General features: G+C 38.3%; 1 protein-coding gene across 1 annotated transcript in view; it reads right to left on the bottom strand.

The window, feature by feature from the left end:
- The window catches only part of LOC111328179 (uncharacterized), a 92,677-nt gene that overhangs the window by 74,503 nt on the left and 981 nt on the right, over nucleotides 1–17,193 (bottom strand). Inside the window, exons 2-11 of the mRNA XM_088744605.1 lie at nucleotides 16,613–16,689; nucleotides 10,186–10,407; nucleotides 9,531–9,722; nucleotides 8,438–8,512; nucleotides 7,231–7,556; nucleotides 5,271–5,790; nucleotides 4,203–4,431; nucleotides 3,019–3,065; nucleotides 1,435–2,286; nucleotides 970–1,066 (exon numbers count right to left, since the gene is read on the bottom strand). Of these exons, the coding sequence (XP_088600731.1) occupies nucleotides 970–1,066; nucleotides 1,435–2,286; nucleotides 3,019–3,065; nucleotides 4,203–4,431; nucleotides 5,271–5,790; nucleotides 7,231–7,556; nucleotides 8,438–8,512; nucleotides 9,531–9,722; nucleotides 10,186–10,407; nucleotides 16,613–16,689 (2,637 nt within the window). The remainder of the gene's footprint in view (nucleotides 1–969; nucleotides 1,067–1,434; nucleotides 2,287–3,018; nucleotides 3,066–4,202; nucleotides 4,432–5,270; nucleotides 5,791–7,230; nucleotides 7,557–8,437; nucleotides 8,513–9,530; nucleotides 9,723–10,185; nucleotides 10,408–16,612; nucleotides 16,690–17,193) is intronic.

The raw sequence follows: 17,193 nt of genomic DNA, 5'->3' as shown, positions 1-17,193 counted from the left end.
AACATTATGATTTAAGAAATAATTGCTAACTGAACTTTATGAGAAAAAATTGTTTCTAAACTGCTTGGTACGCATGACGGTTGAGTGACCGGTTAATGCCAAAGGTTAATGGCCAAAGGCACCCCCTCACAAATCGCGAAAACGTTTTCAGTTCACCACATCTGTTTCCTGAAGAAATTCAGTGCTGTCTTACACTAGTAGAAAATATGTAAGAAAACCTTTGTTCAAATGTGCTTTGTGCTTTGTGTAGTGTGCTTTGTGCAATGTGCTTTGTGCAATGTACTTTGTGCAATGTGCTTTGTGCAATGTACTTTGTGCAATGTGCTTTGTGCAATGTGCTTTGTGCAATGTGCTTTGTGCAATTTGCTTTGTGCAGTGCGCTTTGTGCAGTGTGCTTTGTGCAGTGTGCTTTGTGCAATGTGCAATGTGCTTTGTGCAGTGTGCTTTGTGCAGTGTGCTTTGTGCAATGTGCTTTGTGCAATGTTTACGTCGACTGTGAGGATATGACATACCTTGAATTCTTTCTACTTCTAAATTGATAAAGATTATCGAGGAAATCCGACAGCTAAAATGGGCCGGATGAAATGATGTTGCTGGTTATAAAAAATAAACTGAAATGCTACGAACTCCCTGATTGGCTTCTGATCCTGGATTTACAAAACGTTTCTCGTGTTCTCCCGACGTCCTGCATGGGTTTTTACGACGGTAAACCCTTACAAGGCGTGGTCTATTGTTTACAGAACCTTGCGATTTCGGTCTTGAACGTTTGACGGTTAACCCCACTGGGAGGCTTTTTTGTTAAAGTATTGAAACTGCAATGATAATGCAATAGACTAAAAGGAAGATGCAACACGAACCACCGTATACCCACTGGTATTTGAAGGTTGGCCTTGAAAGGTAAGTTCTCGCCTGCATTTGCAATTTATAGGCGAACCTAAACAACGTAAGCTATAAAGTTGTGAGACTTACTTCTGGCAAGCTTGCTTGTTTTTTACATCCCCACACGTCTGCGGGCAAGACGCATCTAAACAGTATTTAAACTCTTGATCACTGGATGGACAACTCGCTGCAAGACGAAAAAAAGAAATTAGCAGAAAAAAAGCAGGATAGTAAAACCCATCTTAGCATATGGCATACATGAACTGGCTGACTCGTTTGTGTTTCATTTCAAATTTTATGTTCAACTCTTTATCGAACGGATTTTGGAAGAGCTAGCAATGATTTGGTCCCATTTGCGTGAGTTCAAGTTTTTGGGCGAGTTTTGCAAAGTAATGTTTTATTTCCCATCAAGAGTTAGGACAATTAGAAAACTTTAACGCTGGGGACCATCTCGCTCCTCTTGAAGTGAAAAATTTACATGTACCTGTATAGGACCATCATTTGAACACTAAAGTGAAAAAAACTTAAAATGTTTAGAATAAAACCTTTACGTACGCTCATCACATAGGCCTTTGACCTCTGCTCGTTGCCTCCAGCGTAGCACTTTAATTCCTTTATCGCCACAAGCTTTGGCGTATCCAGCTATGACGTCGCAGAGACTAACAGAGTGCCTGCAGTACGCTTCTATGGCATTTTGGTAAAAAATCTCGTCTTGCACATGTCTCCGGCACTCTTTAAAAGGACTATCCACGGCCCTTAGCAGATCGGCGTGCATTTTCGCCGCAGGCTTAAGCTCAGAATTACGTTGGCAGAAATCCATCTGCGTGGGAGCAGCGAGAGCAGGGTCGTCTCCTAATTGTTTTCCAGTGCATGTTTTTGAATTTTCATCGTCCATGGTCAACCATTTCTTCAAGAAGTCGTTCGAAGAGGCAGCCTCCGCCAAGTCGGGTTTCAAAAAATCGTCGTTGCTGTTTTCGTTAAATGTGCCGCAGAGACCAGATGTCTGCTTCTTTAGATCAGGAGACACGGATAGAAAGAGATTTTGCCTGGTTGCTGTCATTTGGAAATAGCGAGTGGATAACACTACAGTCTGTCCTCCAACTTTTTCCACGGACATGTCTACATCCAAGGAGCCGTGGGTGACCAAGAATTTAGGATCTGAACTGAGGTGCCTTTCAATTGTAACAACTGTTTTATTATTACCAAAAAGGATAGTGATGTCTTGACCTTGGCAGAACGGACGTGCTATGGTCTCCTCGCAATCCTTATTTTTGACTCTAATATCGAATTCAGATATTTCGCCGTCCTTGTGTTTTAGTAAATGAAACTCGCAATCCTTAGGGAAAACCCTGTATGTTTTGCCATCAAACGTCTTGAAATTGGTACTTCCCAAAATCGTACATTCACCTGTAAATATATCCACATTTTAAATAGTTTAGTACTGCTATCACACCGTAGTATTTGTTCAATTGTTTCAGTCTTATTTTCCCATTTTTGTCTAGACCGCTAGACCTCGTAAAAGGTCTCTTGTCGAATCAGAAAAAACAACAGCACTGGTTGTGCAAGTATACTCGAGTTAAATGATTATCACAATAACTTTTTCATCTTCAATGATCTTACGGAAAGTATTATTATTCCCTTCCAACGTCGATTAATTTACGAAGAATTACCTCTGTTCAGTTTTAATTGTCAAGGAAAGTTAAATCTTAAGTAAATTTAGATGTATGTTTTGAAATCTTCATGCTTGTCTTTTTGATAAACCAAGAGAATTCCCGTGACACATCTGGTACAAAAAAAAAATTCATGTCGAAAGCAATTTTTGCTGACCAACCATAGTGATTTAAGAGATGAAGAGAGAGAGAGAGAGGAGGGGGGGGGGGGGAGAATTAATAAATCATTTATCACCAAGGTCGTGACCGAAATCTCTACACATAAATTCTGCCCAACCTGCGAAACAAATTGTATACAGTTCTAAAAATTTTCAATGGAGCTGAGAATGTACTAGGCGACTCAACACGCAACGGATAGGATACCACCTGCGTGAACGGGCCGGATTGAAGAATACTGCCCACTCTCGGAACAGAGGTTTTGAATTATACCGCCCGCTCACGCATCGAGAAAATAATAATAAATACTCACCTCTACAAGGAATGGAATAACAATTCCACGTTCCCCCTTCGCATTGGCTATAAAATGGAAAGTATTTTTTAATAAAAGTTATAAGAGGCGAATGAAAATCTTTAAATTAGTGTGGAAATGAGGGTTTCCAGTCTATCAGATTAACTAAAGTTCACCATGAACATCTAGTGGTATCCTAAATAGATAACCTGACTGACGGAACAGCATAAGTTACCTTGTTGGAAATACCGGTGCCTTCTCAAATGGAATAGATGTGTTGGCTGCTCAAAATTTGAGTCTCCAGAATGTAGTTTAAATTGTCACATTAATGACCAAGGGTTAGACTTTTTTGAGAGTCGCATATTTCTTTAAGAATAACAGATGCTGTAAACTGCGTTTTAGAAATTTGTTTCATCTTAATTTAAACAACATACACACTGAATTAATTTTGACCTTTAGGCGTGACGTTTTAAGAAACGAACTTTTAATGAGGCTCGAAAGTGTCCTTATGCCGGGACAGAATGGATCAAAATAGCTATCTCCTACTCGCGACCCCACCGCGAAATTGCGTGGCACGAGTTATAAACGATAACGGCAGCCATAATATCAATGAACAACTTTGGGCCTAGTCTAATTGTGTTTTCGTACGTGTTGTTTTCGTCAAGTTCGCACAAGAATTTTGCGATCGATAAGATGTTCATTCAGTTCTTCGTAAGTTAAGAGTTCAAATACTGCAAAATGAAATGTGATATTAGAAAAATAAATCCTGTAGTCAATGTTTATCATACGATACAACCGCACATTTTGTAGATTGCCCACATAGTTATAATTATTAATGTAAATTTAATGTAAATTATTCAGTTCAAACCCTAATTAGTCACCATTAGGGAGTCAATTCTTTCTCAAATTAATGAAAAAAAAACAGATAGCCAGGGCTGTAGCTAGATTTCAGGACAAGACCAGGCAAGTTTCGAGCGCCGAAGGCGCGAGCCGCTAGAGGGGTCTGGGGGCATGCCCCCCAGAAAACTTTGAAATCTAGAGGTTTAGAAATGCTCTTTTAAGGATTTTCTGTGGCATTTTTCTTCAGAAAAGTCAATCTTTAAAAAAAAAAATGAAAAAGGCCAAAATTAAGACGAGGCAATTGCCTCGTCTTGCCTCGTGCTAGCTACGGCCCTGATAGCCTGCTTAAGAACTATTCAGCTTACCAGGCTTCGCAGATATCGCGACGAACTTCTCCGTGTTCATAGCGCCGCTCATCGTGGTAACAGGAACAACTAGACTGCTCCACGCACTTCAACCCGTCGTGATACAACCCGGGGGGACAAGTGCAGCCTGGTAGGCATTTAGTTGTGCATTTTGGTGCATTTTTTTTGCAGGTTCTAGCACATCCACTGGCGCATTCACTGTACTCCATAGTTTCTGGACAGGTTTTCGCTGAGTGGCGAAAGAAAATGACACTCTTCAGAAAGCTTAAAATGCAATAGCAAACCTATTCGTCAGAGCGGACGAATTCTTTGAAAATTCCTTAACTGACTAGTTATTAAGCTGCAACCGACCGACCAACCAACCGACAGACTCATTAACTGGCTGACTAAATACCGGTCAGGAAATCTATTAAAATCAAAGACCGATTGACTGATTAGCTGACCTAAATCCTGAGTGGCTGATCGAGCTGCGACCGACCGACCAACCAACTGATTGTCACTTACTTGCTGGCTGGCTGATGTTACGGAATAATTCAACCGACAGAAAATCACTGCAATCTTGAAAACTCAACTACTTTATCAAATGACGTGTAATATTCGTAGTAAGGAGCGACTCCAGTAGAAATACAGTAACTATCTTGGATAACTTACTAAGCCCTCTACAAACTTCATCTTAGCTCACCACTGCACAAACTGACAGTTTTCACCAAAGTTCCTTAAAATTAACAATCTTCCAAAACAGTCCTCTCTATTGGTATAGCTTTTTCAAACAGTAAAGCAACACCTACAACTATTACAGGACCGATTCCACATTTTCAAAGTATACCGGAACTTTTCAGAAGCTTACAACATAACTATTTCGGTGCTATGACAACAAAACCTGATAAAAGGTTCTAGAAGGTTTTTGCATGAAAGTCAGCATGACTGTGCATTCTAGAAATTGCCTTGAAAATTAATTTTAGTCACTCTCCACAGCACTGGCAAGATGGCCAGGAGATCTCAAAGACCGATTTGCCATTATCTGACAGAAAGACTGACTGACAGTAATGCATAATACGTTTCACTTACGACAGAGGCTTTCTGATCTCCAGGTCAGCTCTGTGTTATTCCAACTACATAATTGACTGTAGCGTGTCAAAATCGCGCATCTTGCCTCTTCCATGAGCTGAGGTGTCTTGCTAGCAGCGCACACGTCTAATAGGCACATTTCTTTGAAGATTGTAGGATCCACCACGCTATGGCAGGCCTCAAAGTCTTTCGTGTCCAGAACTGAGCACAATCTCTTCACAGACTCGTTTGCATCGCAGGTGTCCTTTAACGTAATTTCATCTGACTTACACAAGGATTCACCAGGGGAGTATATGAAACTATTAGCGAAGTCGTACACCTTTTTCATAATCTCGTTTGCAAGGGATTTCATATCGTCAGAGTTGTCGTCATTGAAACTTCCACACAGCCCTGACGTGTGCCATGTTTCTTTGGCTGTGTCTGGCAGATGGATGTCCACCGATCTTTCTCCGTCCCATGTGATTATGACTTTGTCTTTCGTGGTTACTACAATATGTTCCTTCGTACCTTTAAGTGGAAACTACAAACGAAACAAGTTACTCTTTTTTTAGGTACTTTTAGAAAAGTTGTTCTGACAACTGTTTTCAAACCCGTTGTTAATTTTCTTGTTGCATTTATTTCTTCCTGGCTGTCCCTTATTCATTCATTCACATTTGAATATGATGTGAAATAACTAAATGTATTTTCCACGCGCAGAATGCCACCGAGGCTGGTAGCACCGCTTTGGTTAAGTAAAGTAAGTAACTTTACTTCAACTCAGGTTGTTGAGGTTGATTAGGCCCCTAGCAATACATGCTAATATGCCGAGCAAAGTAATTAAACACCCACCCACCCCACCCCAGGGGAGGACATCTACCACACGGTAATCTCGTACGTGGGAAATTAACATCTCCTACCCCTTACCCTGCAGGAGACGGGGCCTACGGTTAATTCGTCCTAATCCGAGAAGACTAGAATATCTATCCATTTCTTGATTTTATAGAAAGGTAGCAAATTCTCCTCAGTTATTTTAAGACCATTAGTATTGGTCCAGCCGGGGCTCGAACCCTCGACCTCCCGCACAACACAATCCGGCGCTCTAACCAATTGAGCTAACCGGGAGGCTACAACAATCTTGCTGGCATGCGAGAGGCGCAAGTGGAATCATTTCTTCATTAGTCACGAAAAAAGTCTCTTTACCACCTCTCCGTCAAACATCTTCTTTAATTGCATTGTAGTTGCCCATTGTCCCCAAAAAGCTTTTGCAATATTACCGGGGAATTTATGATAATTTTTAATCTTGGGGTCAGCGATCTGGGAAATGTATTTATTTCATACATACTGAGATTTACACTGTGGAGTACTATCGTTCTTGTCTCTGATTGAAGCGTTCATGTCTCTGATTGGAAAGATGTATTTTACAGTCGCTCGCTTCCAATCTGAGATGCGTCGGTCCGTAGGAAAAAGTCTCAGTATATATGAAATAAAAAAATCATACCATGGACAGTGCTTGAACGATTCCTATTCACTCGTTGCGATGTATCAAAAAACTCACTCGTCCGCTGCACTCATTTGTTCGTTATTTGAGATGTATCGCAACGAGTGGATAAGAATCCTTCGTACGCACTTTCCATGGAATAACCTCTATGTCTTTTTCTAAGATAATTTCACGAGGGTGCTAAGGGCATACGACCTTTTTTAAACCTACATTGAAAGAAAAATCTTTTGAATCATTGATTTTTCCCACCCTAGCGGAATTTTTCTAAGGGAAATAAATAAACAATGTGTGATTATTTACTCATTAGGTCCCTTGGTTAGCTCATGCACTTTTCATATCGAGTAGGGAATGTATGTCCCAGTATTTTGGTCTGGCCTTTAGATTGTTTACAAAGTATACAGGCCCCCGTTTAAACCAGCTTTAAGCTGAAGAAGGCCAGCCTATTAAAAAATCGCGAATGAATAAATGCAAGGGGCTACATACTAGAGCTTTGATGTATACTGATTTGGTCACATCTCTGTGTGGAATTTCCACTGGAGAGCCTCCAACTTTGACATCGAACTCTCCATGTTTCTTAGGACCAAGTTCGATGCTCACGCCGTGAACATAAAGAAGCAGAGTCTTCTGGCACACTTGCGTGGGGTCGCATTCGAAATCGTTCTCTAAGATTACTTTCAAATCGTCGGGATTATTCTCCAATTGTAACAGGATGTACTTGCATTTGCCGTGAAAGGCATACGTTACGTCATCAAAGGTTTTGAAGTATCCGTTTCCAAAAACTGAGCACGTACCATAACCTGGGTATTCACCTAAAGAAAGACGCCGTTGCGAAAGTAATTACAATTATATCTTGAAGAGGGCTAAAAAAAATGACAAAATGAGGGAAACAGGTGGATGGAGCCCTTTCCCAGATAAGTTTTGGTACATTTTTGCTACTTCTATATATGTAAAACATTTCAGTAGCATTTCCGTCTTATTTACCTTGACAGTATTCCAAAATTTGGACTTTTTGTCTTCAACACTTCATTTGTTTTGAAAAGGGATTCAATCTGTTTATTTTAAAACTTGTTTGAAACTTCATTTATTATATCTTCTATCTGATAAATTTTTTGAAGTTTGTTATCTGCCAGAGGTGAAATACTTTGAGCCCTTTCTCTCAGCTCCTTTTGATTGCCTTCCACCACATTTTGAAATAAAATAGCTGACATGCGCCTTAACAGCCACTACGCAAACCCGGGTGTAAAAATGCTGTGCGGTTCAGGGGGGGGGGGGGGAAACTTTGCGATGGACCAGCAGTTCATCCAGAGGCAAGTAGTTACACTTCCAATCGCTTCACACTATGGAGACCGGGATAAGCTCAGGCTGAATAGGCGCCACTTGGCTCGAGCACAGCACAGACTAGGAATGTCATAATAGCTAAATGCCTCGAGAAAATTAAATTATGAAATAGCCAATAGGACCTTTTTCGTCTTACGGGCGAGGCTGTTATGTTTTATGTTCTCATCACTTGCCTGCGGGACAATTTGTTGTTGATCATTGCTTAGAGTCATAGAGATCACAAGTATGATCAGTACATGATCCCTACATGAACGTCAGTACATGTTCCTATGCTCGTTTTCATCTTTAAGATCAAAAGCAAGTGATTTCTTTCAAACCCATTGACGGCAAGAAAAAAAAAATCAAACCTTACTTGTTAACGCTCCCTTTATCGGTTGTGTAAAGTCGAAGCCACTGTCAGCTTGATCGTCTAAGAGAGGTGTCTTTACTGTGGAGAGCAAAACAGGATGAAAATAGCACAGTCTAATTAAAAGCATTCCCATAAGTTATAATTACATTAAAACATATAAAAACAATTAATTTGGATATATCAACAAAGTTGAAATGGTAAATTGGCCACCGTAACGATTACAAAAGCTGACGTTTCGAGCGTTAGCCCTTCGTCGGAGCGAATAGAGGAATTGTGGGTTGTGTGTGCTTTTAAAGGCAGAAAATGGAGCTACGTTATTGATGGGAAGATGGAAACGAGAAAAACTAATTTAATTTATTCTTGTTTTTCTCGTTTCCATCTTCCCACCAATAACGTAGCTCCATTTTCTGCCTTTAAAAGCACACACAACCCACAAATCCTCTATTTGCTCCGACGAAGGGCTAACGCTCGAAACGTCAGCTTTTGTAATCGTTAGGGTGGCCAATTTACCATTTCAACTTTGTTGATATATCCAAATTATTTCGTTACCCCCACCGACGCAGCCCCAAACAGTTTCTTTCGAAACTATCAGCCTTTATTAAAAAAAATTAAGTCCACCCTCTCTCAAAACTTCCTTAATGAAATAAAAGTAATTTTGTAAACTTTTATAATTCAGGACTTTACAATAATGAGCACGTGAGGGGGGGACGAAGAATGAGCCGTTAATCTTTTGGACTGTAATAGGCACTTCAAACAAAAAACATTAGGTGGTCCTAAAACTTCATTTTAGTATTGTAATTATTTTCTTCACTTCAAACCCTATAAAACTTTTGTAGCTCTTCTCTGACGCTAGTCATCAGCTTACGATGTAAAAGTGAGAAAGAGAACCGATTACTTGAAGGCAATCAAAGTCAAACAAGATTTACCTCAGGGATCTATAGGATCTACAAATGACTCGTCGAAGAATAACGAAATTTACTGGCCTAGGGATAAAATTAATTCTCACTCCTTGGGCAAAATCTAGAATGAGTGGTGGTCAAGCTTCCAACTAAAAGTATAATTAGATATATCAAGTGACCTTGAATTGCATACTTACAGTTGTTCTGCACAATACAGTCTTTCAGACTGTCATATCTATTTTCGTTTCCAAGACAACCCCCGTAATCAAACTGTAAGCATGAGCTAGTATCAGACTTGAAATACCAGCGCTTTTCAGTTTGAACATTGACCTCTCCAAATTCCTCCGGCTCCCAGAGTTTGTAACAAAGACCCCCTGTTAGTCTTGGTACTAAAAGGAAAAAGCAAATTCACAAATACGTATTTTTAATCAGCTGCTTATGAATTCCATAATGAAATCAAGAAATGTTAGAATAACTGTGACAAAAAATATCATTTCCTATAAGTTGCACTGACCTTAATGTCATCCTGAAATTGCAAATAAAATTTTCGTGGCCACTGATTGGATAAAACATCACTGAAAAGATTCTGGCCGACAGACGAGGCTTTTGACCGGTGAAATGAACTTGGTTCATGAATTTGGTTCAAGAGTTTATCATTTAAGGCTAATTTCTCGTATTATTATTGTTATTTTTCTTATTAATAGTAATAAAATTATGATGATTTTATCACCATAAACATGATTATCTTTATCATTAGTATTTTTCTTAGTGTTCTGAATCTGATGTTTTCCAGTAAGTGTGATTTTGTACTTGCAAGGTTTCGTTGGAACCATAAATAGAGATAAAACTTACTACACATGGTGACGCATTCTCTTTTATTATGAAGCGAGTTGTTATCGTCACAACTCTGGTGTAGTTGCACCAGGTATCTAAAGCATTCGTCGGTATTAGCCGAATAACCACGTTTCCGCAGGATATTGTCGATAGCTTCCAGCAAAAACACCTTGTTTGCTCCTGAATCTGGTGCCAGTGACGGTGCATGTTCTGGTTCTAGTAGCGATGAAGCATCCTTCACTGTTAGAGCGATGAGACAATATTAAAGGGTTTACCAACGAGTTTATGTATCTAGTTTAAGGCTAAAAAGCTGGTTTTAATGGACTTTTATTTTTGTCCTCCACCCAATTGTGCTCACATTTTTACGAGAATATTGAAATTGAAATTGATGAAAGGTTAATATAAAACCAAGAGCATCCCAAATCTGTAGTATTTTTAGGAAAATTATAAGCGTCTTGCAATCTTTTGTTAGCGAACTTGGTTTTTTACCGTTCAAAATAATTCTATTTCACAAAACTTGAGAACAAGGCAATCAATCGCTCACCAAGGGGAATTCATTTCAAACCGCACTATTTATATTTGAGACGGAACATTTCTCTGCAATTAAAATGTTCCTGCTCGATATAACTTAAGGAGGCGCAACAACTTATTATAGTTTTTTAACTTACGGCCCTCAAAAAAATAAATTTAGATGACAAATATGCATATCAATATACATAATTATTACACATAACAGGAGAATTTTATTCCATAAAGCTCATTTGTAAAAATCTATACGCTTTATTTTCACATATGAAAAAAGCCTATACAGCCAATCAGAATGGCGTACAGCTCTTTCACGTGTCGAAGTATAACCAATCGAATTGCTCGAAAGAATTACACTGGCGCTCGCTTGCTCGTGCTCGCAAAATTTTTGTAACTGCTCGCATGCTCGCATTCACAATTTAAAAGTGCTCGCAAAATTTGGCCTTTGTTCGAATTGCTTTATTGTTATCGCACACTTAGATTTTTTAAAAAAACTTTAGTAAGTGCAGTTTTCCGTTCAGCACTTTATTCAATAAATTGAATTTAGCCTGTATCCGTAATTGGATCCTCCTTTGTCATCCGCGAAGTTGACTTCGGTCGTGTATCTTCGATAGATCCTTAGTTGGGTTTCATATGGGGTTATAGGCTTCCCCTACCCTGTCACCTTGAAAATTAAGTTTCCCGGGAGACCACGTCTCCGATCTCGTAAATCACATCTTTGATTGCGGGGTTGCCAGCGTAGTTGTCCTGATAGTGTAGTGGTCATCACCCCTGACTAGTAACAGGGGGACGTGGGTTCAAATCCCACTCAGGGCAAATTTTCTTTTCAAACATTTATTATATATATCTATATCTACTTAACGGCCTGCTCCCAGTTGGCTTGTTAGCTCAATTGGTAGAGCGCTGCACTAGTATCACAGAGGTCAGTGGTTCGAATCCCGTACAGGCCTGATTTTTTCAGGTCTGATTTTCGCTATTGCATAAATAGCGCTATCTACTGCGAAGGATCGTGCATCATACGTATTTAACACCGCAGTTCAAAATATATGAACTTCATATATATTCATTGCATCATATATATATATCTATATATATATTTAACAGTTATTCGCCTCAGGTTCGGTGAATATCGTCCAATAATCCCCGAGACGAACTCGAAGGGATTATTCGACAATATTCACCGAACCTGAGGCGAATAATTGTTTTAGTATAATTTTAGAGCTGAACAACAGAGGAATTTCTAAAGTCACAACATTTTAGTAACATTTATTAACATTTTATTTTAACATTTTATATAAACGGCGTGGAGCGGTTTATATAGCGTCATATAAGGAACCGCTCGACCAATCAGATTGCTGGAAACTCTTTGCTCAGCTCTGAAATTATACTAAATATACTAAATATATTTAACAATTATTCGCCGAAGGCGAGGTGAATATCGTCGAATAATCCCCGAGACGAACTCGAGGGGATTATTTGACAATATTCACCGGACCTGAGGCGAATAATTGTTTTAGTATAATTTCAGAGTTGAACAACAGAGAAATTTCTAAAATCATAACATTTTGGTAACATTTATTAACATCTTATTTTAACATTTTATATAAACCGCGTGGAGCGGTTTATATAGAGTCATATTAGGAACCGCTCGACCAATCAGATTGCTGGAAACTCTTTGCTCAGCTCTGATATTATTCTAAAATTATATATATACACAATTGCTTACAAAGCTCCAGGATTGTAGAGCACTCTCCGATTCGAGGATAAGGTTTTTTACGTTTTCTGTAACCCTAACCCCGCAAGTCGAGCACTCTATTATCCCGAGTCGACATGGAAAAGTTATTTATACAATTGTTTACAAAGCTTCAGGATTGTAGAGCACTCTCCGATTCGAGGATATGGTTTTTTATATATAGGGTTTTTATATAAGGTTTTTAGATAAGGTTTTATATATATATAATTATACTTCAAGATCTAGGCTACATGAACTTTTACTGCAGTAAAAGTTCAAGTAGCCTAGATCTTGAAGTATAATTATCCACAGCTCTAGCCCTGCTATCGAGCACTTTTTAGAAGATGATCTCATTCCGTTATTTTGGTTATATATATATATATATATAACCAAAATAGCGGAATGAGATCATCATCTACTAAAAAGTGCTCAATAGTAGGGCTAGAGCCATGGATAATAATACCTCAAGGTTTAGGTTACTTGAACTTTTACTGCAACTCTGAGTTTCATGCCTCTTGCGAAGCTTCGCAAGAGGCATGAAACTCAGAGTTGCAGTAAAAGTTCAAGTAACCTAAACCTTGAGGTATTATTATATAATAATGCAGACAGTAGTCTTTCGGCCTTCTGGGCCTCATCAGTGCAGTGCTGATGCTAGGATTGGAGAGAACCGATATGGTTACCCCGAACGATCTCACATTTATGGCATCGTCTAAGCCATGCCAGAGTGCTCAAACTAGGAAAGCCTAGTGAGCTATGCGCAATGCAAGCGGCAATGACTCACCCCACAGTGCTCAATTTGGACATATATATATAAAGAAACGATATTTAAATTAGTATAAGCTATAACACATAATAGAAATTGTAAATATAGAGATCGATGAAAGAGAGTAAAATATGGGGGTTGTGGTTGGTACTATGAAAAACAGTTAAAAAAGCAGAGAAGAAGTAGAGAACTCTTTTAGGTCGGAACTAGGATAGATGGAAAGTGTAAAAGCACTATAGGCAAGTGTGCGTTTCCAAGCGTTGCTATGTGGGCATGGCACCTTTACATCATAAAGAGGGGAAAAATGGCCCAAAGGTCCACGCGAATCTATTAAATCTGCTGTTTGATGCGAGACCCACGCAATAAAACAGTCCATAGTTGGCTGTTTTTTCTTTTTCGTTCCTTTTGATGACTAGCAAAACTGTGCAACTGCATGTAAATTTATTAGTTGCCAAGTAAAATCTTGTGTTAAAAGAGATCTTCAAGACCTATCCGAATTTAGTTATGGGATCTAACAGGCATTAGAATTATCCAAATATAGCATAGTCTCACTTGAAGTCAGCATTTTTGGTTCAATTTTTAGCCCTTGGTAGCTTTGTTTAAAAAATGGAAGTAGAGCGGACTCAAACTGCTTGAAAGCTTATCATGAAATCACTTAAATTGATTGACGTAGTTTTTTCACTCTAGGAAATTCACCGAAAAGGATTATTTACATTCTCCCAACGCCACCAGTCAAAAACTTAAAAATACGAGTCAAAAACTTAAAAACAACATTCAACTTTGCATTCGAGAAATGATGTTTTTAGCCGAAATTAGGCCGAAAAATAAAAATATCACGTTTGTAAAATGAGTCAGGCATTTCAGTCAAGCAGATGAACATGAAGAGGGAAAGAGTTTTAGAAACTTCACTGAACGACTAAAATATAACATAATATATAATATACTTTCTATAACCTTGACCGCAGTTCAGATATATGAGTTTCATATATTCGTTGTGTTTCATAGAAAATTTCAAAGAAAAAAAAAACAGCCAGAAACACATAAAAGTGTCGGAGTCTTTTGAGTAATCCTGTAATTTCTTAGGCTGCCGATCAGAATGTAAGAAATATGAAAATATGTAAAAAGAAAAACGCACAAAAGAACCACTCTAAATTGGAGGCATAAAACTTGCCGAGAAAATCATTTATGTCCTTGGACTTCAGTGGTTGAGGGGCGACGTAGGCAATCCATTAAAATATGAAGTTGCCCACTACCTAGACAATTACGCTTGGCGATTCTATCCTTGCCATCATGGTTTTACCTGACCCAGACCCCTTTGGTTGAATTTCCTTCCGGAAAAACTGCGGTTTCATGCAGAGGCAGTTAGTATCATATGGATATCTAGCTCTCGCTTGTTTAGTATTCTAATCGCTACATATAACGAAAAAAATCCAGATTGATACTTTCCGCTTTGATAACCCTCGGCAACAGGAAAGGCTCATGCATATGGACAGAGTTAGTAGGGTGGACTACTAAGTCTCAAGTGGGTTATATGGCTATGTCACGAAACATGGTAGCAATGTTAAAAACTCTTCTCGTTCCAGGCGATGAAATAATACAATGAATTGTCACAAAATCTAATCAAGAAACTCTTAAAAACCCTAGAGTGAAGATGATTGATTGAGGCTGCACGTTATCCCAACAAATATGATTTTTTTTTTACCTTTCTCAAGTTCTTTCAGGCTATTCCAGTAATAGAAACGTTCAGCTCAATCGGAGGACCACCCAGATATCTAAAACTCCCGAATCAGAGATTTTGTGATTTACAGAAGCTCTCAAATTTGGCATCCAAGATCGAATGCATAGACATTCGCTCTTGGAATTTGGTATAAATGAATTTTATTGACCTAATATAGCAGGAACCAACACTTTCAACAGAGTGCTTAACTCAAGTTCGGGCATAAATGAGCGCCATTTTCCATTTTGGTTTACTCTAATAAGGCGGTTTTTTTTTTTTGCTAAATGGCATGTATCATCTTTAACCCATTGATTTGAATTTAAATCGAGCCACCAACCAAGAGAAAAGAGATAAAGGATTCAAGAGATTACACCAATTGAGCAATTGCCAACCGGCCATCGAATTCAATCCAGAACAAGAAAATAAGCCATTCCTATAATGAAAGAGCAGTTGACCATTATTTGAAATAAGGAGCAAACCCCAGATAAACAAAACTGAAGCATGATAAACCCGATTGCAATCAGAATTTTTGAAAATTGTTCATCTCAAAGCTATTTTTTAGACTTTATCTCTGGTGCTTGTAAATTGAATTCATGACGCCCCACGGGGATTTGGTCTTCAGTATAGTGAAGGTTCGTTCTCAATAATGCACTAGTTCAACAATGGACCAGACTGATTGCTCTGATTAGGAGTGCAAAATACTATTACGGAAGATTCAGGATCTTTTTACAAGCATGTGGTCTCACAGTATGCATTCAAGACAGGGTGAGGTTCCTTTGGCAAACCGATGTACATGGGAAACAATACATTTTCGCTGCCAAGGTGGCTAAAACGTAAGGCCTGTTAGCGTGTGATAATTTCTGAAAGAAATTACTCTATTTAATGTTAGTAACAGGCGTCGATTGGTTACTTGAAGTGTGCTTTAATTATCAGAATTTGACTTCATAAGTTTACAATGTTCGCCGAGAAAGTTTTGGATGTGATCCAAAAAATTTATTCCTGAACAAAGTTTCTGAAATTTTGCATTAACAAGAGACATGGCTAATTACGTGAAATGATAGTCCACAAGCAAGGGGGTTTAACGAGTTGAAGAAAAGCTTTGTATAAACGTAAACCTTTAGCAATTCTCCTTGTTTGCCATTATAAATGCTCCCACAAATTTTTCCTTAGAAAAAAAAGGAAAATTTTTGTAGATCTTCCTTGGGAGATAATTAGGAAAGGAAATAAATGTGTTCAAGGTCTCACTCGATTCACGTGAACTGCTCGTGGGATTGTCCAATCAGAAGAAGATAAGTATCATAGAAACATACTCTAATGCGTACATATAAAATTTTTGGGTAATATACAGTTAAGAATGTCCTCAATAAATCTCAGAAAATGTAACTACTCCGTGAGTTTTTTCGCTTTTTTTCCTTATATTTCTTTCAACCAAACAGAAACGGCAGTAAGTCTCTGTCTAGAGGGTTGCCATGTAAACTGAAAATTTAAAACAAAACTGCAATTATTTAGCTACCTCCCTCGGTCCGATAAATTCATCCCACTTAAATATTTTTGCATTCGGAAATAGAATAGCTTGCTTAAGTAAAATGCGACTTCATAATTATTATGTTCAACAACTCAATGCTTTTTTAAAACAGTTGAAGTTACGTTTGTCTCGGATATCCCAAGCAGTATACTACTAAAGGAAATATTTTCCGCCAGTACTTACGGCTTCTTAAAGATCGTTGATTTTCCAGTTGTACAAGGCTGTCGACTTCTGTTTCAAATGTCTTTTCGAAATTATACCTGAGGGACAAAATGTCGAATAAATTGTCAGACATGTATTTTCATCAATATTCTGATATTGAGTAACGGTAAGAAAATGTTGTAGTTAAGGACAGATGACTCGAATTTTCATAAAGAATAAAAAAGAGGTTTGAAATTTTCTGAAGAAGGTTGCGTTATTTTAACTTTTTTTTACTTTACTTAACTTACTTCTAGAAAAAAAAGGATTTTTTTCTCTCCCACAACCTAACAGATGCTTATATCAAACCTCTGTCATCGATGAAACCGCTTTCATTCCAACGAGAGTTTCAGTGACTCCGGCTGAAATGTTATCATGTAATTATTTTCTATTCCTTTTACAGGTGAAGGGGCACAAAACGGATGCTCCAATTGTGAGAGTGAATTTTTTTTAATCTTTTGGCTGGAAACCTGAATTAATACTCATTAGTGAGGAATCCTTCACTGCCATGTTTCAATAAGCTTCTTTATATTCGTTTTCTGATCAGTTAAAATCCGCGAAAATCA

This window comes from Stylophora pistillata, chromosome 14 (assembly GCF_964205215.1).
Source record: "Stylophora pistillata chromosome 14, jaStyPist1.2, whole genome shotgun sequence".
Taxonomy (NCBI): Eukaryota; Metazoa; Cnidaria; class Anthozoa; order Scleractinia; family Pocilloporidae; genus Stylophora; species Stylophora pistillata.
The sequence above is the reverse complement of the archived record's forward strand: the minus strand, read 5'-3'. Positions and strand labels throughout refer to the sequence as shown.